Below are 25,708 nucleotides of genomic sequence, written 5' to 3' on the forward strand. Positions count from 1 at the left end.
AAGAGTATAATTGCATTGTTTGTAATACAAAGGATGAATGTTTCAGTGGATGTATGCTCTATTTACTCTGATGTGATCATTACACATTGCATGCCTGTGTCAAAATAATCTCATGTAACCCATAAATATATACTCACAATTTTTTTTAAAAAATTTTTAAGAGGTTGAAACACATTTACATCACTCCTGGGGCCTTTCAGTAGCCTCCTACCCCAAGTTGATGATAATATCATTAGAAAAACAGCATATGCAAATGAAGTCAGTAGTAAATGAGAGATGGAGTCACATGGGTTCAAACTGTCTTGAATCACTCTCTGAGGCTATCACCATGGTGGTACCCACTCATAAGGGCTTTTAGTAGAGCAGAGTTCATAGACAACTATCACACTAGTTAAGGCTGGTGGATCACATGGAATGCATAAACAAAACTGGTGATGAAATTTTACACCAATGATGAAACTGTGCATAGGGTTCAGAGGGTGTGGGGAAATGGAAATAGGTGAGGGAAAGATTTACAGAAGAAGTGATGTTTGCACAGACTCTGTTTCTGCTCATCTGCTTCAATTTCACCTCAGGGTTGTTCTGTCTTTAACCTTTACCCTAGTTTTGTTTGGTTGGTTATCAGTATTTTGTTTAATTGATTGTTTAAAGAAGGCGTTATAATTTGCTTACTATTTCCCAATGCCAATATATTTCTGTAGAGTTTTATTGCTTATTTTTTGAGCACTGCACTCACATGAAAAAGAAAAATGTATCTTCTTAGGACTGATTCTTACAAATTTGAGATAGCTAGTTTATAACTTACATGGTCAAGCCCTGCTAGAAATATCTTACAAAGTGTTTGACACAGAAGCTTGGCCAAGCTGTGAAAAATCTCTCAAAGTAGTTAACACACTTCTTGAGTATTACTGGAGACTTGATAAACTAAGAAGAGAATTTTGACCAGGTATCACAAGAAATTTGGATTGGAGACTTCTAAGAATAAGCGTGTATTATTATGGCTATTTTCTCAATCTCGTGTTGATTAATAGTTCTTCCCTTTGCAGACAGAGTAGAAAATATCACCAAGTAAAGATTTTAGCCCTGCTTTAGTTTAATTCATCTCATATTCCTTTATTTCTATCCTTCCTCCCACATCTTTCCTTCTCAGGTCTGGTTCCCTATATGCAGAGCTTCAACCCCCAGAGGATATTTAACCTTGTCTCCCCCTCCACACTGCTGCATTCGCCACCACGTCTCTTTCCCTCTCTTTCCATCCACCTGAAGAGATGAGAGCATATACAGAAAGTAGCTCCCAGCTGTAGCTCAATCATTAAACACCAAGAGAAAGGAAAATGAACTCTGCCAGACTTAGATCAATTAGAAGATTCCTTTGTAACCTAAATACATTTTTAAAAGTTTATAATCAAATTATGCAGTCATTTGCAGTTTGAGGTAAAACAACGCCTTCATTTTCACGGCCCTCTCCCCTATTCAAGATGACATCAGCTGCATATTAGTTTTACCTTGTATCCATTTCTCAATAGTAAAACTATTAGTCAGTAGCATCTGCATGTACATGGATACAGTGGGTGTTTTTTAGTAATTATAAGGTAATTACTTCCTATCCTTAAATAATTGTCATTTCCACAACAAAATAGGATAACCAACAATACAGTGTACATAAAACAACTGCCATCTCTCTAAGACACCAGAATAGCCTGTTAATCAAGGAAAGCTAAATTTTCTAAATCTACTACAGTAAGGGAGGCCACACTTTGACAGAAGCTTGGCAGTCTCAGAAGGAGAAGGTTTGGGGTGCTATTTATAGGACTTAGGGAGTCCGAGCAAAAATGGTTTAAAACAGGTCTTTGGAGGCAGGGAACTGTTTGGGGGATTGGGTAAAGTGTTTGACCTAATTGTTTAGAGTCGATGCTAGAGTGACCAACTTTTACTGATTTCCTAGGACTTTCCCAATTTTAGCACTAAAAATCCTCCAACTAGAGAATCTTTACAGTCCTGGGCAAACTGGGACCACCGGTCACCCTAATTAGCGGACACACCGTCGCAAGACTGCGGGATAATTTGAGCAGTAGTACCAGATGCAACCGACAGAACGTTATAGCCCATATTTCCAAGGCTGGACAAAAGGTTTATTGAAGCATTCACATTTACAGCCTCTATTTGACAAAATACTGTATGCCTATGTGCGTTCAACTCACATCATAATAATAAAATTGAACTTTAAAAATATTTTTATTGCAGTAAGGTATATAAAACACGAATTCGACATTTTAACTATTTCTATGCATACAAGTGAGTGGTATTAATTGCATTCACAATGTTGAGCGACCATCATCAATTTTTTTAAAGGACGTTTATATCCACTCATCTATCAATGTAGTAGGCACTGTCCCAGGCGCTAGGGATTCCATGTAGAGCAAAAAACATCACGGTCCATGCCTTCACATGGCCTTCATGGACCACCACGGGTGCTCTTTTTCCCCCGAGTCTTTATGTACTTGGGAAAAGTGGCAGCGTTGAAAGGTGTAATGGGTACACGGCAGAGGTCAGAGAGGTTCCCACCCAGCCCGGCGTCTGGAAGCACTTGGGGTAGTGGCCGCTCCTGGACCCCCTATTCCGGGGTCGGCGGTGGGCAGGCAGGCCCTGGGCCCGGCGGATGAGGCGGGACTGGAGGGGGCGGGGCCTGTGCGGGAGGCGGGAGGTGGGCGTGCCCGGGGGGGGCTGTACCGGGCGCTGGGCGGAAGAGCCTTTGATGGGGACGGCCTGGAAAGTGCCTGGGCCTGCGCTGGACGCGGCCCGGGCCCCGGCTTTTGTTTCCGCCGGCTCCATGGCGGTGGCTGCCTGACTGGAAGCCCGAGTGGGATGCGGCTGACGCGGAAGCGGCTCTGCTCATTTCTCATCGCCCTGTACTGCCTGTTCTCCCTCTACGCTGCCTACCACGTCTTCTTCGGGCGCCGCCGCCAGGCGCCGGCGGGGTCCCCGCGGGGCCTCAGGAAGGGGGCGGTGGCCCCCGCGCGGGAGAGACGCGGCCGAGGTAGGACTGGGGCTGCAGCTTCCCTCCGGCTCTGCGCGCCTGGCTGGGGGCTGCTGAGCTGCAGGGGCCGGGTTCCCGCACCCCGCTCTCAAGTCCGGGGTTACCCGCGGGGCCTGAGACGCGCTTTGCCTCCTACAGCCCCTCGAGCTAGCCCTTGGCTCGGGATTGGAGACTGGCCCTTAATTCTTACCCAGATCTCACACGGTGTCCCCGCTCCCCATCCCAGGGGGTGACAGGCGCGAACGCCTTTGAAACACGTGTTAAAATGCAAGACGTCGTCTCAAATGCCAGAGATTTGCGGGAGTGCCCCTGGAAGGCCTCAGAATCGCCGCAAGGTTTAAGACATCCGTTTCCATGTTGAAACAAAGCCCTCTAATCCTGCAGTGACCGTAAGGCAGGCTTTACCTCCAAATTCTGGTCCCCTGTCCAGTGTTTTAATTTATTTTAAGATCAGACTCAGCTTTCTCTCTCCCTTTATTCAGAATTTTGCACTATAGTATCTAAGACTGGTGAACACTACACTCTGAAGTCAGATTTTTGTGCATAGGTTACCTGTATACAATAGCTAAAAAGAATTGCAGAAGTTAAACCTGTAACTTGATACATATTATCCTGTTATTTTTAAAGGTTTTGTTTTGGGGAAGAGAATTTTCCTGTTTCAAGTTAGCATTTTATTTCTAAGACCTTTCAGAGTAAAAAAAGTTCAGTTAAAAAAAATTGCCGATAGTTTCTTTTTTGTTATCATTGTGTATAACCAATTTAAATTCAGTTGCTCTATCTCTCAAAAATTAAAGTTAGGATGAAATTAGAACTAACACTTAATTTAAATGATTTGAATTTACCTACAGCTGCAATAACCCCTCACTGGTAAACACTGTTACTCTTTTTAAAACAGAACAGTTCACTTTGGAAAGTGAAGAATGGAATCCTTGGGAAGGAGATGAAAAAAATGAGCAACAATACAGATTTAAAACTAGCCTTCAAGTATTAAATAAATCCACGAAAGGAAAAACAGACCTCAGTGTACAAATCTGGGGCAAAGCTGCCATTGGTAAGTTAATATGTAGAAGGAAGACATGTAAAAAGCATTGTAAAATGTACTTTGTTGATATGAAATTCATTTTAATATAATTTATTTCATAACTTGTTAATGAAGGCATCATGATATATTTTTTCACTTTTTGTCAGTAATTCCTTTCTCCTTCCAATTAGACAACATCTGTTTGTAAATGTACACACATACATGTTCCACTGTTGGTCTTTAGCAGAGCACAGCTTCATTTATCGATACATTGAGTAGGCTGTACAGTGTCATTAGATTGCAAAACATATGTCAACTGAATTTTCATGAATCTGTGTATTTTTTGGACACTTGATACACAAATATAAGATGAGGGCCAAACACATTTGGGAAACACTGAAGAGTACAAAGTTAAGGTTCTTCATTGCAGGCCTTTCTCAAGAGCCTTTAATATGACAGTGTTCATTGTATCAGCAAAGGAATATATTATAGTATGTAGTTGATTAAACTTGATTGCACACAGAGGCGTTTTTGCTGTGAATATCATGAGAGTGTAGTGTTCTAAGATATATATTATGCTCAATTAGAGAATGGGGCTGTGAGGGTTCAAACAGTCACAAAGAATTTAGTGACTTAGCATTTTATTTGGCCTTTGAACATGAGCTGGGTTTATGTACAATAAAGGATATGGATAGAAAGTACCAGATGAAAGGAAAATGTACAGAGGATAGTCCTCTGCTCACGGTATTTCATAAATTCGTTCATACTTACATACAAGTATACATCCTGGAAGATTACTACCAGTCTCTAAATTTCAAGTACCTGAAACCAGGTCTTCAGTCATCAAGTTCTGACCATTATTTTTTAAATAAAGTCCCTAATACTGATTTCTTCTTTTAAATCCCAGATTTTCATTTCCAGACTTCTCTCTTTTCAATCTGATAAGCGCAAAGTGGCCAAGTGAATTTCATCAAATGCTACCTTTTTTTTTTGTTATCACCTCTGTTGGCAGGAAAAATGCTACTTTCATCAGCCTATTCTCTAGGCACAGTTCTGAAATACCGTTATAGACATTCCCATTCAAAAAGGGAAAAAAATTGAAGTGAAAAAGTGTCACTGGTCCAAGCAATTTTGAAATCTAAATTTCATCTGAATGGTCAGCTCCATTTGATTATATTGCAGGCCTAGGAATAATCTATGACTTGTACAGCTTTGCCCTCTGGCATTTCAGCCATACTCTTGAAGTCATCTTTTCCTTTTTCATAAAAAGTAACACAAGTTTGCAGCTTAGTAACTTTATCAGCCTGTTGACAGCTGGTAAAATTTTCAGAGCCCATCAGCCCTCTTTCATTGTGACCTCTTTCTGTCTTTTTTAGTCCAAGCTGGCAGTGTTTCTGCTCATATAACATTCTGAAGAACCTTGTGGGCCTCCTGTGTATGTCACAGGATTCACTCCATTAGATGGGAAGCTCCTCTGCAGATCTTTTCTGAGTAATCCCATCTCCATTTCTGGCTTCTGCTGAGATAGCTGAGGAGACCTGTAAGTCACATGTGTAATCTCTTCAAAGAGCCCTTTGTGTGAATGAATATTCAGATCTTCTGTTCCTTCTAAGACACTAGCAAAAGGTTATGCAGCCACATCCTTGGTCTTCTTTCTGGAACACCCTTTGCAGACAGTAAATCTAATTTTTCACCTCTTTTGCAATCTTAATGGTCTGAGAATTTCCCAAATCATCAAATTCTGGTTCCCTTTTGCTTAACAGTTTTTCCTTCTATCTCTTTCTTCTTATATTTCATTAATCACCAAGAAAAAACCAGTCCACACCTTTCACTTTGCTTGGAATCCTCCAGCTAATTATTGAAGTTTATCACAAATTCTGCTTTCCACGTAACTGCAGGATACAATCCAACTAAGCTTTTTACTGTTATGTAACAAGGATCCTCATCCTTCCAGTTTCTAATAAGACATTCCTGATTTTATTCTGAGCTCTCACCAACAATTTATTTAATATACATATTCTAGGAGTGATGTCTCACGCCTGTAATCGAGCACTTTGGGAGGCTGAGGCAGGTAGATCACTTGAGGCCAGGAGTTCAAGACCAGCCTGGCCATCATGGTGAAACCCCATCTCTACCAAAAATACAAAAATTAGCCAGACATTGTGGCACATGCCTGTAATCCCAGCTACTCAGGAGGCTGAGGCAAGAGAATTGCTTGAACCCGGGAGGTGGAGGTTGCGGTGAGCCAAGATCATGCCACCTTATTCCAGCCTGGGCTACAGAGTGAGACTCTGTCTCTAAATAAATAAATAAATAAATAAATAAATAAATAAATATTTTTTAAAAATTGCATATTCTTACCAACAATCTGCTTATGATGATTTAGGTATCCTCTAAGACAATACAGGTTTTCTCTACTCTGCCTCACTTTGAGTCTTCACTAGCTGAGTCATTAACATCCATATTTGTGTCTGCAGGTTATTCAAGGCAATCTAATCTAGGCTTTTTAAAATCATGTCCTCACAATTCTCTCAGCCTTTACCCATTACCCAATTTCAGAGCCACTTCCACATTTTTAAGTATTTGTTACAGTAGCACCCCATTTCCAGGTACCATAATCTTAACTGTATAATCCATAGCATCCTATTGCAACTGTAACAAATTACCACAAATTTAGTATCTTACTTTTCTGAAGGCAGAACTCTAAAATGTGTGGGGGCTGTGTTACTTTTGGAGGCTCTAGAGGAGAACCTGTTTCCTTACCGTTGAGAGTTTCTAGGGGCTACCCGCATTCCTTCATTTATGACCCCACATCACTCTGACCTCTGCTTCCATCTTTATATATCCCTTGCCTCACTCTGACCCTCCTGCCTCCCTTGTGTGAGGACTCTTGAGATTACATAGGGCCCACCTAGATAATCTATAATAATCTCTTCACCTCAGCATCCTTAACTCAATTGTATTTTTAAAGTGTCTTTTGCCATGTATTGTAACATATTCCTAGATTCTAGAGATTAGAATATGGACATCTTTGCTGGTGGGGCAGGGAGACATTATTCAACCCATCACATTTGGAAAGCTTTATCTAATTGTCCACGTTTTAAACATGGTGGCTTGGGTTTCCTTTAGTACCAGGGTACAATGAGAATGAAACAAAAACCTCTTTGAGTGTAACCAAAACAGGGTGCTCAGAAGTGGTGTATGGTCTCCATAGTGCCTCATTGAGTAACACTGCTCTCCTCTACTCTCAGAGCTTTCATTCAGGTGAAATCATGATAAAACATCAGGGGCTGCCATAAGGAGAAAAGATGCAGTGGCATTTGTCTGTGAAGGGGATCATGCATTCAGGGATATGTGTTCAAGTGAGGAGGTAATGTCCCCTTGACATATTGAATGTATTAATATATGTAAATACATGAACTCCTCTGGCTCCGTTTGGCACAAAATGGCAACTCCCCCTAATTTGTTATAAAAATAGTTCTAACCACATAATATAGTTTACTTTGTAATATAATACATTTCATTTCAGAATAAGACAGGTGTAAAGATCTATATAAATTAGGGGTTTCTCAAATCTAGAGTAGGAGAGGTCTTTAATATTAACTCACATTTTGCCACATTTTACACACTGACAGCTTCTGAGCTCTGTCTCTCATTAGCTGCCATGTTGATTTGGAGCTGTTGCTTGGTAGCACTGCCTGCCAGCGGCCCTAAGGGGAGGCATTCTGGTTTTACAGTCAAATGAGTAAAAGAATAGAACATAAACTTGTCTCATGCACCAGAGTAGATGAGACAGTAAATTGTTTTGATTTTGTTTTTGTTGTTAATTACCAGGCTTGTATCTCTGGGAGCACATTTTTGAAGGCTTACTTGATCCCAGCGATGTGACTGCTCAATGGAGAGAAGGAAAGTCAATCGTAGGAAGAACACAATACAGGTATTAGTTGTATTAGTTTGTGCAACATTAACCTTTGGTGTTTTGCTCTACAATATTTTTATGTGAATACTAAAAGAAAAATAATAGGAAAATATATTTGTAAAAATATTTCTATTTCAACTTGTAAAGAACAGAGAAGTAAATCTCATGAATATTTATTCATAATTAAGCTTACTTGGACCTTATGAAATTGTATATTACAGAATACTCCTTTTTTGGAATCATGTCTGTTTTATTTTTATCTAATTATATGGAAAAGTTCATACTCCACATCTTACAGCATTTGAATGGTGACAGCCATTTAAAACATTTTGTATCTTGGAGGAATAATATGTAAACCTAAAAGTATTTTCATTTTTCTCTTTCATATAATAGTCATGTTCACTTTTTTAAATATTTAGATATCAAAGCTCTTGCTGTCACTTTTTAGATTTTTGTTTATTAAAACAAATTTGATGAGTTCTATCAGGATTTATTTTTTATTTTAGATTATTTATTTTTTATTTTAGATTTAATAAAACCAATGTATTGCTTAGACTTTTTTGGCCTTTTTATATAACTCTTATCTATGACTGCATATTTTCTGAGTGTTTTTAAGTATATTAGGATTGTTTTATTTAGGAAAACTATAATTTTATCATATGAAATGCTATTTTATTAGATTTTGCTTTCTTATTGAAATTAAAAATAAAAAATTATTTTTAAATGCCTATTTTATATAACAGTTGTATTATTAGGGGGAAAATGTGAACTAAAGATTCTGCTTTCTATTGGAATTTCATTCTTTTCTACAGAAATCAGGAAAGGAAAAGCTGCGTCAATTTTGTTCTAATTTTTACTGCAGCTTTAATTCTTTATTTACTTTATATACACTTGGAAAGCAATTTTATTGCATGTGTCTTTTCAAAGTTATCCTTAACAAGTAAACAGGTTTTTAAAATTATCGTTGGTAATGATTATTTTTCCTTTCATCTTCATGCTTCTGTTGATCTAATCCCATTCAAGAGCTTAAGTATAGACCTAAACTTACAATGGTTGGATTTGGGTGTTTGAAAGTAAATGTGTATTATATGTATAAATCTAATATTTTGGTATTTGAAAAGTAAATGTGTGTTATATTAGTCTAATCCATAATATATAACATTTTCAGAAAAGTTATTAAAAAATTCATGAAGACGTTGGCATCTTTAAGGTTAAAATTAAGGTTAAAATTATACATTGTTGCTATAATAATAGTGACAGATTTGAGCAAAGAACATTAACTCCCAAAAGAAAGCCTAATGTATCCTTTACTTCTGAAATATTTGAGGGAGATTTTATAGGCATACTTTAGAGCTGTTGGGTGTTCAGTTCCACAGCGCTGCAGTAAAGCAAATATTGCATTAAATCAAGTCATATGAATTTTTTGATTATCCAGTGCATATGAAAGTTATGTTTACACTGTACTGTAGTCTGTTAAGTGTGTAATAGTATTATGCCTTTAAAAAAAAAAAAGTACCTTAAGTGAAAAATACTTTATTGCTAAAAAATGCTAACAGTTATCTGAACCATCAGCAAGTCATCATCTTTTTGCTGGTGGAAGGTCTTGCCTCGATGTTGATGTATCAGGGTGTTGATGACTAATCAGGGTGGTGGTTGCTGAAGGTTGGGGTGGCCGTGGCAATTTCTTAAAATACGACAACAATGAAGTTTGCCACATCAGTTGACTCTTCATTCACGAAAGTTTTCTCTGTAGCACATGATGCTATTTGGTGGCATTTTTACCCATAGAACTTCTTTCAAAATTGGAGTCAATCCTAGGCTGCACACAGTGGCTCATGCCTGTAATCCCAGTACTTTGGGAGGCTGAGGTGGGTGGATCACTTGAGGTCAGGAGTTCGAGACCAGCCTGGCTATCATCATGAAACCCCATCTCTACTAAAAATACAAAAATTGGCTGGGAGTGGCAGCACACACCTGTAATCCCAGCTACTTGGGAGGCTGAGGCAAAAGTATCCTTGAACCTGGGAGTCAGAGGATGCAGTGAGGTAAGATCATGCCACTGCACTCCAACCCCAGGCGACAGAATGAGACTCTGTCTCAAAAAAAAAAAGTTAAAATTGGAGTCAGTCCTCTCAAACCCTGCTGCTGCTTTATCAAGTATATTTTTTGAATATTCTGAATCCTTTATTGTCACTTCACCAGTGTTCACAATATTGTATCCTCACCGGAAGTAGATTCCATCTCAGGAAACCACTTTCTTTGCTCATTCATAAAAAGCAGCTCCTCATCTGTTGAAGTTTTATCATGAGATTGCAACAATTCAGTCACACCTTCAGGTTCCACTTCTAATTCTACTTTTTTTGCTATTTCTACCACATCTGCAGTGACTTCCTCCCCTTAAATCTTGAACCCCTCAAAGTCATCCATGAGGGTTTAAATCAGCTTCTTCCAAACTCCTTATAATGTTGGTGTTTTGACCTCGTCCCATGAGTCATGAATGTTCATGAGTAATGAATCATTTCCAGAAGGTTTTCATTTACTTTGCCCGGATCCATCAGAGGAACCACTGTCTGTGGCAGCTATAGCCTTATGAAAGTATTTCTTTTGTTGTTGTTGTTGTTTTTTTGAGACAGAATCTCGCTCTGTCACCCAGGCTGGAGGGCAGTGTCGTAATAGCTTGCTGCAACCTCCGCCTCCCAGGTTCAAGTGATTCTCGTGCTTCAACATCCCAAGTAGCTGGGACTATGGGCACACGCCACCACACCCAGCTAATTTTTGTATTTTTAGTAGAGATGGGGTTTCACCATGTTGGCCAGGCTGGTCTTGGACTCCTGTCTCCAAGTGATCCACCCGCTTCAGCTTCCCAAAGTGCTAGGATTACAGGCGTGAGCCATTGTGTCTGGCCAAAAAGTATTTCTTGAATAAGACCTGAAAGTCAAAATTACTCCTTGATCCATGGGCTGCAGAATGGATATTTTGTTAGCAGGTATGAGGGCATGAATCTGTCTGTCTCCATCAGATCTCTTGGGTGACCAGCTGCATTGTCAATGAGCAGTAATATTTTGAAAGCAATCCTTTTTTCTGAGCAGTACTTCTCAATAGTAAGCTTAAAATATTCAGTAACCCATGGTGTGAACAGATGTTGCTGTCATCTAGGCTTTGTTCCATTTATAGGGCACAGGCAGAGTAGATTTAGGATAGTTCTTAAAGGTCCTAGGATTTTCAGAATGATAAATGAGCATTGGCTTCAACTTAAAGCCACCAGCTACATTTAGCCCCTAATAAGAGAATCAGCCTGTCTTTTGAAGCTTTGAAGCCAGGCATTGACTTCTCTCTAACTATGAAAGTCCTGGATGCCATCTTCTGCTGATATAAAGCTGTTTCATCTGCATTGAAAATCTGTTGTCTAGTGTAGCCACCTTCAGCAATGAAGATCTTAGCTAGATCTTCTGGATAACTTGCTGCAGCTTCTACATTAGCACTTGCTGCTTCACCTTGCATTTGTATGTTATGGAGATGGCTTCTTTCCATAAACCTCATGAATCAACCTCTGGTAATGTCAGTCTTTTCTCCTGCAGCTTCCTCACCTTTCTCAACCTTCATAGAATTGAAAAGAGTGGAGGCCTTGCTCTGGATTAGGCTTTGGCTTTAGGGAATGTTGTGGCTGGTTTGATCCTCTATCCAGACTATTAAACCTTTCTCCATATGAGCAGTAAGACTATATCACCTTCACATCATTCATGTTGTTCACTGGAGTAGCACTTTTCATTTCGTTCAATAACTTTTCCTTTGCATTCCCATCTTGGCTGTTTGGCACAAGAGGCCTAGCTTTCAGCTTGCCTCAGCTTTTGACATGCCTTCCTCACTAAGCTTAATTATTTCTAGCTTTTGGTTGCAAGCTTCTCCAACCCACTTTATTTTATTGTTGTTGTTGTTCTGTTTTGTTTTGTCTTAGGCTTTTAGCAGCCTGAAGCCATGGCTTTTAGTTTCTGTCTTTAGTAATAAGCAGAAAAGAGGGATAAGGAAGGGGCTTTACTGACCCAACCAGAAACAGAAACTAAGAATCCATGCCTATATTCTCTCCCTCGGACACTCCTGAAAGTGAGACACTTGCGACTCTTCCTCTCACCTAGAGGGTACTATAGGGTTATTAATTATAGGGAACACTTAGAGGGTATTATAGGGTTATTAATTGGCCTAATAGTGTTGTGTCTCAGGGAATAGGGAGGCCCAAGGAGATGGAGAGAAACGGGGGAATACTGGTTGGTGGAGCAGTTAGACCACACACACAGCATTTATCTATTAAGTTTGCCATCAGATCTTGTGAGACTTACTCACTATCATGAGAACAGTACAAGAAAGACCTGCCCCCATGATTCAATTACTTCCCACCGGGCACCTCCCACAACATGTGGGAATTGTGGGCACTACAATTCCAGATGAGATTTGGGTGGGGACAGAGCCAAACCATATCTCATAGTGAGCACATGCTGTTGGAAAATGGTACCAATAGAATTGCTTGACTGGGGATCACCACAAACTTGCAATTTGTAAAAAACTTTATTTGCAAAGTACAATAAAGTGAAGCACAATAAAATAAGGTGTGCTGGTATTACGGCCAAAGAGTAATACCGTTTCCTCTTAGGATTTAAGAGAACTATATTCAAGAAAGGCCCCCATTGTATGAGGTTTTTTTAAACAGCTTATTAAAGTGTTAGGTTCGTGAAAAATAGCGTACATAATTTATCCAACATTAATAAGCTTTTATGCATTCTTGAGTTGAATCGGCTACATGGGTACTAACTTAAGTGTTTCCACACATTCACCATCCTTATTTGACCAAAAGTGAATCAGAAGTAATGGCTCACCTTGAAGATATTGGAAGAATTTCTAAGTACTGTTAAGATACTTGTTGAAAATAAGTGTAAATATATTTTGTTTAAATAAACAAATGAGCTTATATCATTTAATTGTAGCCTCGAGACAATTCTAAGACAGAAGTAGAAAGGATATCATCAGTGTTACAGGGCTCATCAGGCTCAGGAATGCTGATTTTCATCAACACATAGGCCCAAATAATGAATTCCAGCATACCAAATAAATGATATAGAATGGAGAGAGAGCTGTCAGTCAGGCCATGTGTTTGTATTGGTTTGACTGACACATTCTTTCAATATAGGCAGGCTACAAGTGATAACCAATTATTTGAGGGTTGATTACATATGGAACCATAATATGGGATTTAATTATATGTAGTGCTTTTAACTCTATTTCAGAAAGAAAGACAGAAATATGACTCCTTGTTCACCGCTGAATCAGTAACATCATCCATAGGCTGTGCTCAGAATATTAATACATGAATACATACAGGGCAAACTGAACTTCTGGATGAGCCTGATGAAGCCCCGTCGCTTCTGGGCAGCGTCTCATGACTGGCAGCGTCGCACAGACTCTGGAGCCAGACTATCTTAGTTCAAATTCTTTTATTTTTTGGAGACAGAGTCTTGCTCTGTCACCCAGGCTGGAGTGCAGTGGCACAGTCTCGGCTCACTACAACCTCCACCTCCCGGGTTCAAGCGATTCTCCTGCCTCAGCCTCCCAAATAGCTGGGATTACAGGCACCCATCACCACTCCCGGCTAACTGACCTCATGATCCGCCTGACTCGGCCTCCAAAACTGCTGGGATTACAGGTGTGAGCCACCGCGCCTGGCCTAGTTCAAATTCTTCTCTGTCACTTTGCTGTCTGACCTTGGGCAAGTTTCTTAACCTCTCTGTTTCAGTTTCCTCACGTTTAAGGCAAATAATAGTTCATATTTCACAGGATTATTCCAAAGATTAAATGTGTTAATAAATTACAGGGCTTACAATAGTATCTAATACGTAATAATCACTATAGAAATCTTGTTGCTATTTTCTTATTTTTAGTGTTACTTAACTAAGTACTGCAACATCTTCCTACAAGCAGTTCTCCTTTTTCTGTTTCCAGTACTGTCTCTTATCCCTCCATCATGTACCTGCCCACAAATGCCTTACTGATACATTCTTTATATTAATATGTTCAATTCAGTTTTAAGCTACCCTGAGACTCATTCTGTCTCTTGAAGGAACTTGCCTACCACTACTCATAACCATCATATGTTGATTTATAGTTTAATCTCATAGGACAATTTTATTTTTAATTTCTTAGGAGGAACCTTACTTCTACTCAGTGTGGCTTTTGCTCATCCCCCAAAGACTGCCTTCAGAATCCTATCATTTCTCTGTATAGTCATTACCACAGGCTATATAAATATCTACCCATTTGGTAAAACAAAAGGTAGATCATAAATTATTAATTGTTATCAAGATTCGATTATAACATCTTCAATGAGCATCTGCTGCTTATGAAAGAGTTGAACTTATTTCCAAAGATCATGATAGAATAAAACATGTCGGATGGCATTTTTAGAATTTCCAGACATTACTTTCGTAAGAAGTTAGCTCACTATGAATGAAAGCATTTATAGATAACATTAATGGTTAGTGACGTGACATTTATTTAGGTCAAATGCTGGAGCATAAATCAGTGCAGATCCCAAATAAAATTTTCATTGGTAAACAAAGACAAAACAGTTTTTCAAAATGCCACATTTATTCTTTTAATGTTAAAATATCCTTTAAAAAATAGTAGTGATAGTGAAGGCCAATGCTTATAAAGAGCTTACTATGCGCCAAACAGTTCTATACACTTAATAACTTAATTTGTTTAATCCTTACCACAACCCAATGAAGTATCATTGTTTACATTTTGCAAGTTAGGAAACTAAGACACAAAGAGATTAAATAACTTCCCCACAGCCACAAACTAATAATTATAACAAATAACATCTAACATTTACCTAGCTCTTACTATGTTTGAGACTCTATTATTCAGTGCTCACGAGGATCCATGAGGCAGGTACTGTGCTTACCTCGTTTGAGCACTGAAAGGCTAAGTACCTGGCCTGAGGTTACATACTTCTAATTAGTGGGTAAAGCCAAAAGTCAAGCACTACATTCTTGACTAAGGGACTATTCGGAGTAAGAGGCAGTCGGGATTTTTATTTTTAATGTCTTAAAAAGTTGATGATTCTGTATTGGTCCCTAAAGATCATTTTCAGTTTTTTGTAGTAAGTGGAATTTTGAAATCTAAGAACTGATGAACTAAGCAGTGTCCTAGAGTAGCAACTCCGAGTTCACACTTTATCCAGTGTAATATTTAGAAACCTTGTTTTAAAAATGCACTATTTTGATATATTTTTGGTTTGACAGAAGACAGCTGCTGAAACTCTTTCTCTCTCATCACTCCTGTTCAGCCAAAGTCTCACCCAAACCCATGTAGTCAAGATAAAGGAATGAGAAATTGCCAGCTCTTGGCTCTTACGCCTCTTCAAAGATTAATGAGCATTCAGGCTGCTTAGAAGGCATCCAGCTGTGGGTGAGATTGGCTTCCAGCCTGGCAGAGTAAACACTGAGGCCCACAGTCATGTCCCAGCTCTGCTGCTGGCGTGCTATGAGATTTCCCAGCCTTCTGGGGTCTTATTGTCTTATTTTAAAATGGAAAGAATCCTGAGTCAACAGCAACATTGAAGTAGTTGCTGTGTTCCAGGGGCTTTTACAGATATTAGCTCAGTGAATTTTAATCCTCACAACCACCCTGTGCAGCTGGTGGTATTACTCCCATTTTGCAAATGAAAACCTTGATGTTCTGAGAGAGTAAATGACTAGTAAACAGTAAAGATGGGATTGAGCCATGGTCCTTCCTTCAACATGATAGATTAATCCACATCATCTAGAAGTCACCTCCAATATTAAATATACTCGATTCTATAATTTCATGTTGAATTATTTTCTTTTTAAGAGATGGGGGTCTTGCTATGTTGCCCAGACTGGAGTGCAGTGACTGTTCACAGACAAGATCATAGCATACTACAGCCTCGAACTCCTGGGCTCAAGAGATCCTCCTGCCCCAGCCTTCTGAGTAGCTGGGAATATAGGTATGCAACACTGGCCTGGCATCATGCTGAATCTTAAATGGAGTCATTTTTAGAAATTCTTATCAATGCTTTGGGTCTAGAATTTTTTTCCTAATCTGCTACAACCCAGTTATAACCTCATCTTGACTTTTAAATGTTTTTAGATTTTAATATCCTCTTTATAGTAATTTAATTATAATTTTGCCATAATCCCTGTTAACTGTGATTTAACTTTTGCACATCTAATGTGCCCAATTCTTGATTATCTTTCAATGTTTTTAATTTTTTTAACTGTGTGACTTTTCAGGGTTATGTTTACTACTTAGTGAATTTTAGGCACAGGGTGCACCGTGCATGTATATACTTGAAGGGTTCTCTGATGCTTTTGCTTACACAAACTAAATTAATAGCCCCCTTTTGCTATACTCATAATTATGAAAAAAAGAGTGAAGTGTTGCAATAAAAGCATACCTGATGCGTGAAATTATAATAGAAGCAAATAAAAAAGAAAACCTTTTCTCCCCTAAATCTAATATATAATATTTCTACAATAGACATTCATCTCTTGGTGATACATTTAAGAGATTTTATATACTTAGGAAACTAAAATTGCCTTTAGCTACAGGTAAGCTGCCTAAATAGTAGTAGAAATGGAGAGAAGTGGGGTGGAAAACAAATATTTACGACCAAAAGGAATAACAACTTAGCTGTCTTTGAAGAGATAAATTTGATTCACATGGGATAGTATTATATTATTTTCTCTTCAGAACACAATTTGTCATAGAATGGATCATAAATAGTCTGAATGAACACTGAATAATTTTTTTAGATTATCGCCCTTACCTAAAAAGAACTTTGGGATAGATAAAAATTAGAACATCAAGTAAACAACTTCTTACAATACTGAAGCCTACTTAATAAGAGAATTGCCATTGCTTGAATCAGTCATCGGCTGATGACTCATCTCTTAAATTAGGCCTCAACTACAGAGCAAAGAGATCCTTGCTTGGAGGGTTATGTATGATATAAGAGAAAGGAGGTCGCCATCAGTGAAAGGTCTTTCTTGTAGCCTTTAAGTGATAACTTTTCATGTTACTGGTACACTCCAGTAGGATTTTCTGGGGCCAGCTAAATCCACCTAGCATGAATTCCAAAATGCCACATCATAAGGTAGACTATTCACAGTTGGAGGTCTAGCCCTTACTCCCATTTCCTCTCTCTATTGATGTGTAGCTGCTGTAGGACACTCAGATCTCTATTATAGTCCACTCTGCTCTGTTCATTACCCAAGGAAATGGTTTCTCCACAGTTCTTATTCTCAGTTTCTTACTAAGTTATCAGTCATATTGCTTAAAACTTTGACCACCAAAATATCATTGCTCCCTAGCTTGGAAAAATGTATTTGTACTGGCATTAAATGTATAATTCTTCAAAATTAAAATATTAAATAAATTGAGAGATCAAAGTATCCATTAATTCATTTTCTACTAAATAATTGTTGAGCACCTCCTAATGTTTAATTTCCCCTTTCCTCCTTCCTAGTCTATGGAAATGGGCATTAGTATCTCCTTGCAAACTCAGACAAACTAGCTGAAGGGGGTAGTGGATTTATTTATAAAGTTATTAATTTATGTACTGCTTGGAGCAACATAAGTAATATCTTATTCCTAACGGGCCTTTCAACTGGGCATGGTGGCTCACTCCCATAATCCCAGCACTGTGGGAGGCCAAGGCAGGAGGATCACTTGAGCCTAGGAGTTTGAGGTCAGCCTGGGCAACATAGTGAAACCCCATGTTTTTTCATTTAAAAAAAAATTAAAAGTAAAACAGAGGGCCTTTCCATAGTTTCACTGTAGTAGAATAAATAAATATCTGATTTGTCAGCAAAATATGTGAAAGCAAGATCTTATGATAACCTCACCTGGGAAGTAAAAAATACCTGTATTTTGGTATGTTAATGTATGGGTGATAGAACAAGCTGCAGAGGCGGCTAAAAATTTATTTTTAAAATATCAAAATATAGACTGGGCGTGGTAGCTCCCGCCTGTAATCCCAGCACTTTGGGAGGCCAAAGCAGGCAGATCATTTGAGCTCAGGAGTTTGAGACCAGCCTAGGCAACATGGTGAAACTGTATCTCTACAAGAAATACCAAAATTAGCGCCTGTTGTCCCAGCTACTTGTGGGCTGAGGTGGGAGGATAGTTTGAGCCTGGGAGGTCAAGGCTGCAAGTGAGCTGTGATCACGTGACTGCTTTCCTGCCTGGGTGGCAGACCCTGTGCCAAAAAATAAAAAAGAAGAAGAAGGGCCAGGCATAGTGGCTCACACCTGGAATCCCAGCAGTTTGGGAGGCTGAGATAGGAGGATTGCTTGAGCCCAGGAGTTCAAGACCAGCCTAGGAAACATGGTGAAACCCTGTCTCTACAAAAAACACAAAAACTTTATGTGTGGCAGCACAAACCTGTAGTCCCAGCTACTAGGGAGGATCACTTGAGCCTGCGAGGTCAAGGCTGCAGTGAGCCTAGATTGCACCACTGCACTCCAGCCTGGGTGAGCGAGACCCTGTCTCAAAAAAAAAAAAAACTATTAAAATATAAAAGTTGGGCTATTTCTATGTTTATAACACCTTTCCTTAATGAGAGCTGAATTTACAGGCTGTGTCATTCAAAATGTATAATAATTGAACCCAATGTTAAATATAACGCCAGACTCATTTCTCCTCTATTTGAGCATTTATCTATATGAACTTTAATCTACAGCCATTTAAACTGCTAATATTTAAATATACCCAAATTATTTCCTATAAAATTATAGGAAATTGTTGTTTTTTAATGTTTTAATTTTTTTAACTTATTTTTGAAATAATTTTAGACTTAACAAAAATATTGCAAAAATGGTACCAAAAAAAATCCATTATACCTTTCATCCAGATTCCTCAAATGCTAACATCTTACATAATTACAGTATAATTATTTTTTTCAGGAAAACAACATTGATACAAAACTATTATCTAATTTACACATACTCACATTCCCACTGCTGTCTCTTTTCTGGCCCAGTTTCCAATCCAGAGTCACATGGTGTGCTTGGTTTCATATCTCCTTGGCTTCAGCCAGTCTGTGATAGTTTCTCAGTCTTTGTTGACCTTGTGACTTACGAAGAGTAATGCCCAGTTATTTTGTAGAATGTCCTTTAGTTTGGGTTTGTCTGCTGTTTCCTCATAATTCAATTCAGGTTATGTATTTTGGTTCCAAATACCTCAGAAACAACATCGTGTCATCCTCGGTGTGTCATATTTGTTCCCATTACTGATTATGTTAACTTTGATCACTTGGCTAAGGTGCAGTCTGCCTGGTTTGTTCACTGTAAAATTACTGTTTTTTCCATTGTCATTTTTACTAGGAGATTCTCTGGGACCATGTAAATAACCTGTTTTTCAATATGATTACAAGGTCCCAGAGTATCTCCCTTTCACCCGCAAATTTTAGCATCCACATAAATACCCAAAGACAAATAATGAAACAAATGCCATTCGTTGAATCAGTCATCAGCTGATTATTCATCTCTTAAATTAGGCCTCATCTTCAGGGCAAGGAGTAAAATGTTTAGTAGTCTTAAACGTTTTGCTTTCAAGAAACAAAATAAAAGGAGCACATAATTTGAATATATGAATTATTTTGGAACAAAGAATTAAATTGTTTGTTATATACAAATAAATACATAAAAAACAACCAAGAAAACCTCATAAAAATCCCCAGAATTACGGGATAAAAATTTAAAAATAAAGTGCAATCCCAGTAAGACTTTAGTGTTGACCATTCATTAGAAAAAAAGCCTACTGCAATAATCCTGTCAATAAAAAAAGAAGAAATTGATAAAATAAAAAAGCCAACTATTAGAAGAGTTTAGGGCCGGGTGCGGTGGCTGGCCAGGCACAGTGACTCATGCCTGTAATCCCAGCATTTTGGGGGGCTGAGACAGGCAGATCACCTGAGGTCTGGAGTTTGAGACCAGCCTGGCCGACATGGTGAAACCCTGTCTCTATTAAAAAGACAAAAATTATCCAAATGTGGTGGCACATACCTGTAGTCCTAGCTACTTGGGAGATGAGACAGGAGAATTGCTTAAACGCAGAAGGCAGCGGTTGCAGTGAGCAGAGACTGCACCATTGCACTCCAGCCTAGGTGACAAGAGTGAAATGCTGTCTCAAAAAAAAAAAAAAAAGGAGTTTAGGAGGCAAAAAATTTTTTAAAAAGTAAGTAACAGGCCAAATGTGGTGGCTCACGCCTGTAATCCCAGAACTTTGGGAGGCTGAGGTGGGCGGATCGCCTGAGGTCAGGAGTTCGAGACCAGCCTGGCCAACATGGTGAAACCCTGTCTCTATTAAAAACACAGACAAAAAAAAATTAACTGGGTGTAGTGGTGCGCGCTTGTAATCCCAGCTACTTGGGAGGCTAAGGCAGGCTAGAACCTGGGAGGCGGAGGTTGCAGTGAGCTGAGATCGCACCATTGCACTCCAGCCTGGGGAACAAGAGCAAAACTCTATCTCAAAAAAAAAAAAGAATGAATAAATATAGTCATCCCTTGGTGTATGTGGGGGATTGATTCGGGGGCAGTATGCCAAAATCTGCACATAATCAAGTTCTGCAGTATAGGAACAGTTGGTCCTACCTTTTAGTAAGGTTTTGCGTCCTGCTGATACTGTATTTTCCGTCAATTTGGTTGAAAAAAAAATCAGTGTATAAGTGGACCTGTGCATTCCAAACCTGTGTTAAGGGTCACCTGTATATTGGATTCCAAAAATAATATTGTTTCCACAATCAGCATTAAACTCAATATTTGAATGATTTCTCTGGACTTTCTAAGTATTGAAAAGTACTTAGTAGGAGGAAAGTTTTTAACTACATCAGTAGCAGAAGAGAGAATACTAAACATTATAAGTTCTAATTATTAAATATATGTCAAGACATCGAGAAAAGCAAATCACTGTTTTAAAATTCTGGATATGAGTTCTTAATATATATTCTTCAGTTAATTGAATTTTATGATTGATGCTTGACTAATAACTTTAGGAGTGAAAGTGTAGCATTCATCATGTGTAAGTGTACTATAGTATCTCATACATAAGCCTCACTTTGCAAAATAAATGTATAGCAAGAAAGTTATTAAATTGGATTTTTGTAACTTGATTTATATTTTCAATGCAGTAGGAGAACTTAGGTAAATTGGTAGAACAAATAACTTTCTTAAAGAAAATTACTGCTTATGCATTCAGTATTTACTGAGTGCCTACTGTTTAGTTCATAGTAGGCTCTGAAGAATTTCATAATGAATAAAATGCCTTCTCCTAACCTCAAGAAGTTCACAGACTAGTGGTTGAGACAAACACATAAATTATATTTTCTTTTTCTTTTTCTTTTTTGAGACAGTCTTGCTCTGTCATCCAGGCTGGAGTGCAGTGGCACGATCTTGGCTCACTGCAACCTCCACCTCTTAGGTTCAAGCAATTCTCCTGCCTCGGCCTCCCGAGTAGCTGGGATTACAGGCACCCACCACCATGCCCAGCTAATTTTTGTATTTTTAGTAGAGACAAGGTTTTACCATGTTGGCCAGGCTGGTCTGGAACTCGTGACCTCAGGTGATCCACTCGCCTCAGCCTCCCAAAGTGCTGGGATTACAGGCATGAGCCACCGTGCCCGGCCTTATAAATTATTTTCATACCATATAGAAAGCATAATGATAAGAGTATGCATACTCTACTGTGTTTGTTGTTATGGAAATACAGAAGAAAAGCAATTAACTCAATTTGAGTAGAGTTAAGGGTGTGGGGCCTATCAACAAAGGTTTCGTAAGGGCGGTGATAGCTGAGCAGTCTTTAAAATGAGTAGAAGTTAGCAAGGCAGAAAAAAGATTATATTCCCAGCAGAAGTGACATCAGAGGCTCGTAACTGATCATCTTGGGTTTGTGCATGGAACTGCAAACCAATTAGTATTCCTAGAGCATGAAGAAAAGGTAGGGTAGCTGAGATTGGGAGGATTGAGCAAGGGCCAGATCATGGTGGGCCTTGTATGTACCACATTAAGGCTCTTGGACTTTATTCTAGGGTAGTGAAAAGCAGTTGAGGATGATTAAGCAGGATAGTGATATTGTCATGTGTTTGTGTGTGTAGATTTCCCTAGCAGCCTTGGGGGAAAGTGATTTGAAGGAGACAGCTGACTGCAGGCAGACCAAGTAGGAGATTGGAAGTATCCAACAGAGATAAAACTAATGCATGAAATAGGGAAGTGGTGGTGGGTCAGAGCCAGGGACAAATTCCAGAAATATTTAGGAGCAAAATGGTCAGAATTTAGGGATTAATTAGATGGGAAGATGAGAGAGAGAAACATCTGACAAGTCCCTAGTTTCTAGTCTGCATGAGTAGGTAGCTAATGTGACACAAAGATAGAAAATACAGAAACAGGAGCAAATTTGTCCACTCTTCCCTAGCCCACCACCCAACATCCACCTACTTCCTCTGTCTCAGCAGACAACCCTGCCTCCTCTTTCATCAGGAAAATTGAGGACATCATAATTATCTCTCTTAACTAGCTGCTCTAACGTGTACCTACTCTCTATCTGGTCCCTCACGCATCCTTATCTCTTTCCAAGCTCTCAAACATTGAGTGATCTTTCCTGGCTCAAGTAAAGCCCACCACCTGTGCATCCCATCTGCTTCTAGGACCTTGTTCCATGCATTACTTTCTTGCTCTCCTTTATTCTCCACTTCTTCATCCATTATTGCTTTATCGCCTTCTCTTCAAAACTTTCAGAATCCTTGTCTATACTCATTGTAATCACTTCCTTACTTCTCAACCCATTGCAGTTTGACTAACATACTTCCCAACACACATATATACATATATACAAACCAAGTATCTGAGTCTAATGAAATTTTTTTGGCCCTTAAAATTTCATCTTTTAGATCTGTGGTTCCTTGACGGAGGCACTGTGGGATATCACAAACTATTTTAAATATTTACGGGAAACACTGATACTTGACATCTGTCATGCCCCGTGCAAACTGCAAGTTCAAAGTAGTACAGTTTCAACATTAGATCACCCTGCATTTATTTCAACAATGTCAGGACTTTGGGAAGCTGGGTTTTCCATGGTTGCTGTGATAAAATGCATGCACTGCACAAAAATCAGTGTGGAACAGGAAATGACACTGACAGTGACCACGAATTCCAAGGTTTGAGAACTTGTATGGTGCTCAGCAGGTGCACACATGCTATTAAATACTTGTGATTAGTTAAGAATGAAATAGGAATATGACTTTTTCTTTTAGTGTCTGTGTATTATTTTTTAAGTCACTTTTAAGCTGCTAGGACATAGATACTAGGTTGTTTAGACCTAATGACTTTAAAAATTGAACTGTTAAGCATTTCTTTTAGCTTGGGAGACACTGAAAAATTTACAAGAACACTAAAGGTGCTGAGAACCTCTGACCTACACCTTAGCTTCCCAGTATTGACCCCTTGGCTTTCACCATTACCAAAACATAGGGAGCTGTGGACATCCAAGACCAAGATAGTATAAATGTGCCCTTGAACAAATCATACTTCATTTTGTTAATTTGTGTGGATCAATAAAATTAGAAAGATACTCCTTTCACATGAAAGTTACATTTGAGAATAACTTCATATATTTTATTTTAATACATTGACTAAAACCTTTTTTTTTTTCTTCTTGAGACAATGTCTCATTGTCACCCAGGCTGAAGTGCAGTGCGTGATCTCAGCTCACTGCAGCCTCAACTTCCTGGACTCAAGTGATCCTCCTGCTTCAGCCTCCTGAGTAGCTGGGACTACAGGCATGCACCACCATGCCCAGTTAATTTTTGTATTTTTTGTAGAGATGGGTTTTCACCATATTGTGTAGGCTGGTCTCGAACTCTGGACTCAAGCGATCCACCTACTTCAGCCGACTAAAGTGCTGGGATTACAGGCATGAGCTACCACACCCAGCTGTATGGCACTCTAAAATTGTTTGGGCACATGATATATATGGGCTTAATGTCAACCAAATTTGAGTCCAACCTGTACCATTTCCTATCTAGTGTCAGCTAGCTTTATGCAAGTCATAGAACCTTTCTCACGATTTTCTTTTTTTTCTTCATAAAATTGGCCTAACATGGGGAAGGAGGACTGGAAGACTTTCTCATGCTCTAAGAATTATACCTGCTTACATTTCTAAAAGAGAAATATTAAGTATTCAAATGCTATCAATAAATATTTTAAGCATATCATAATTATCATCATCATTGCTAGTTTTTCTAGCCCCTCAGATTCTGCATATTATCTTAAATCACTAAATGATCACTGAATCATTAGTCATTGCCAGTGCTAGATACTGTCCAAGGCAAATATAGTCCTCAAAACATAGTTCTGGTCCCTGTATGTTATATAATTTTAGAATAATGTCATATAAATCATATAGTACATGTATACATAGTAAAATATATATTTAGGTTTTGTGTTTTAACTAATATCTGTTTACTCTAGTGTTTGTTAACCATGGTGTTATGGAAAAACTTAAGCTCTGAAGTGAGACAGAGCTTGGTTGAGAACTCAGCATTGCCATTACAGGCTGTGCAGCTAAAGTGCAATTTCACAAATGCCAATGAGAGAATAATGAACTCCTCAGAGTTGTTGTGGGGGTTGATGATGACCCATGCAAAGTGCTTATGTATCATGTATATAAAAGGCGTTGAACAAATGTTAGTTTTTATCCCCAGCAGTAAGAAGCAATGAAAGCAGGATTTGGGCATATTTGTGCTGAAAATTAAAAGATTCTATCAGGATATAAAGAAATGGTTTAAGGCCGGGCGCGGTGGCTCAAGCCTGTAATCCCAGCACTTTGGGAGGCCGAGACGGGTGGATCACGAGGTCAGGAGATCGAGACCATCCTGGCTAACACGGTGAAACCCTGTCTCTACTAAAAAATACAAAAAAAACTAGCCGGGCGAGGTGGCGGGCGCCTGTAGTCCCAGCTACTCGGGAGGCTGAGGCAGGAGAATGGCGTGAACCCGGGAGGCGGAGCTTGCAGTGAGCTGAGATCCGGCCACTGCACTCTAGCCTGGGCGACAGAGCGAGACTCCGTCTCAAAAAAAAAAAAAAAAAAAAAAAAAGGAAATGGTTTAAGCAGGTTGTAAAGAATCCAGGATAAGAGTGACTGATTTTAAGATGAATTAAATGGTATTTGTTACATTTAATTCATACTAGTGGAAATATTTCAATGGTACTGGTTGTTCTAGGCAGCACCTAATATGAAAAAAAATGAATTATGATACATGTCTATTCCTTTAATGATAACTTTTTTAAAATACAGTTTAAACAAGAGAGTAGGCTGGGCGTGGTGGCTCATACCTGTAATCCCAGCACTTTGGAAGGCCAAGGCAGGTGAATCATTTAAGGTCAGGAATTCAAGACCAGCCTGGCCAACATGGCGAAACCCTGTCTCTACTAAAAATATAAAAATTAGCTGGGCGTGGTGGCATGCACCTGCAGTCCCAGCTACTCAGGAGCTGAGGTACGAGAATTGAACCCAGGAGGTGGAGGCTGCTGTGAGCTGAGATCATGCCACTGCATTCCAGCCTGGGCAACAGAGTGAGACTCTGTCTCAAAAAAAAAAAAAAAAAAAAAAAAAAGTAATACAACAAATTCCCGTTTACTCACCACACAAAACTAACAAATTT

At 38.9% G+C, this 25,708-nt stretch overlaps 1 protein-coding gene across 5 annotated transcripts in view; it reads left to right on the forward strand.

Annotated features, from left to right (window-relative positions):
- The first annotated feature begins 2,727 nt into the window (after positions 1-2,727).
- The window catches only part of RXYLT1 (ribitol xylosyltransferase 1), a 30,054-nt gene continuing 7,073 nt past the window's right edge, over positions 2,728-25,708 (forward strand). Inside the window, exons 1-7 of one of the 5 annotated variants that reach the window (XM_073020908.1) lie at positions 3,068-3,426; positions 3,933-4,088; positions 5,435-5,598; positions 7,310-7,428; positions 7,893-7,995; positions 13,254-13,669; positions 15,859-15,994. In XM_073020908.1, coding sequence (XP_072877009.1) covers positions 15,861-15,994 — 134 coding nt within the window. In that variant the 5' untranslated portion in view covers positions 3,068-3,426; positions 3,933-4,088; positions 5,435-5,598; ... (2 more) ...; positions 13,254-13,669; positions 15,859-15,860. Of the gene's footprint in view, positions 3,038-3,067; positions 3,427-3,932; positions 4,089-5,434; positions 5,599-7,309; positions 7,429-7,892; positions 7,996-13,253; positions 13,670-15,858; positions 15,995-25,708 lie in introns of those variants that run through there. The other 4 variants (XM_073020909.1, XM_073020910.1, XM_037996848.2 and 1 more) reach the window with 4 other exon arrangements.

Source organism: Chlorocebus sabaeus, chromosome 11 (genome assembly GCF_047675955.1).
Source record: "Chlorocebus sabaeus isolate Y175 chromosome 11, mChlSab1.0.hap1, whole genome shotgun sequence".
Taxonomy (NCBI): Eukaryota; Metazoa; Chordata; class Mammalia; order Primates; family Cercopithecidae; genus Chlorocebus; species Chlorocebus sabaeus.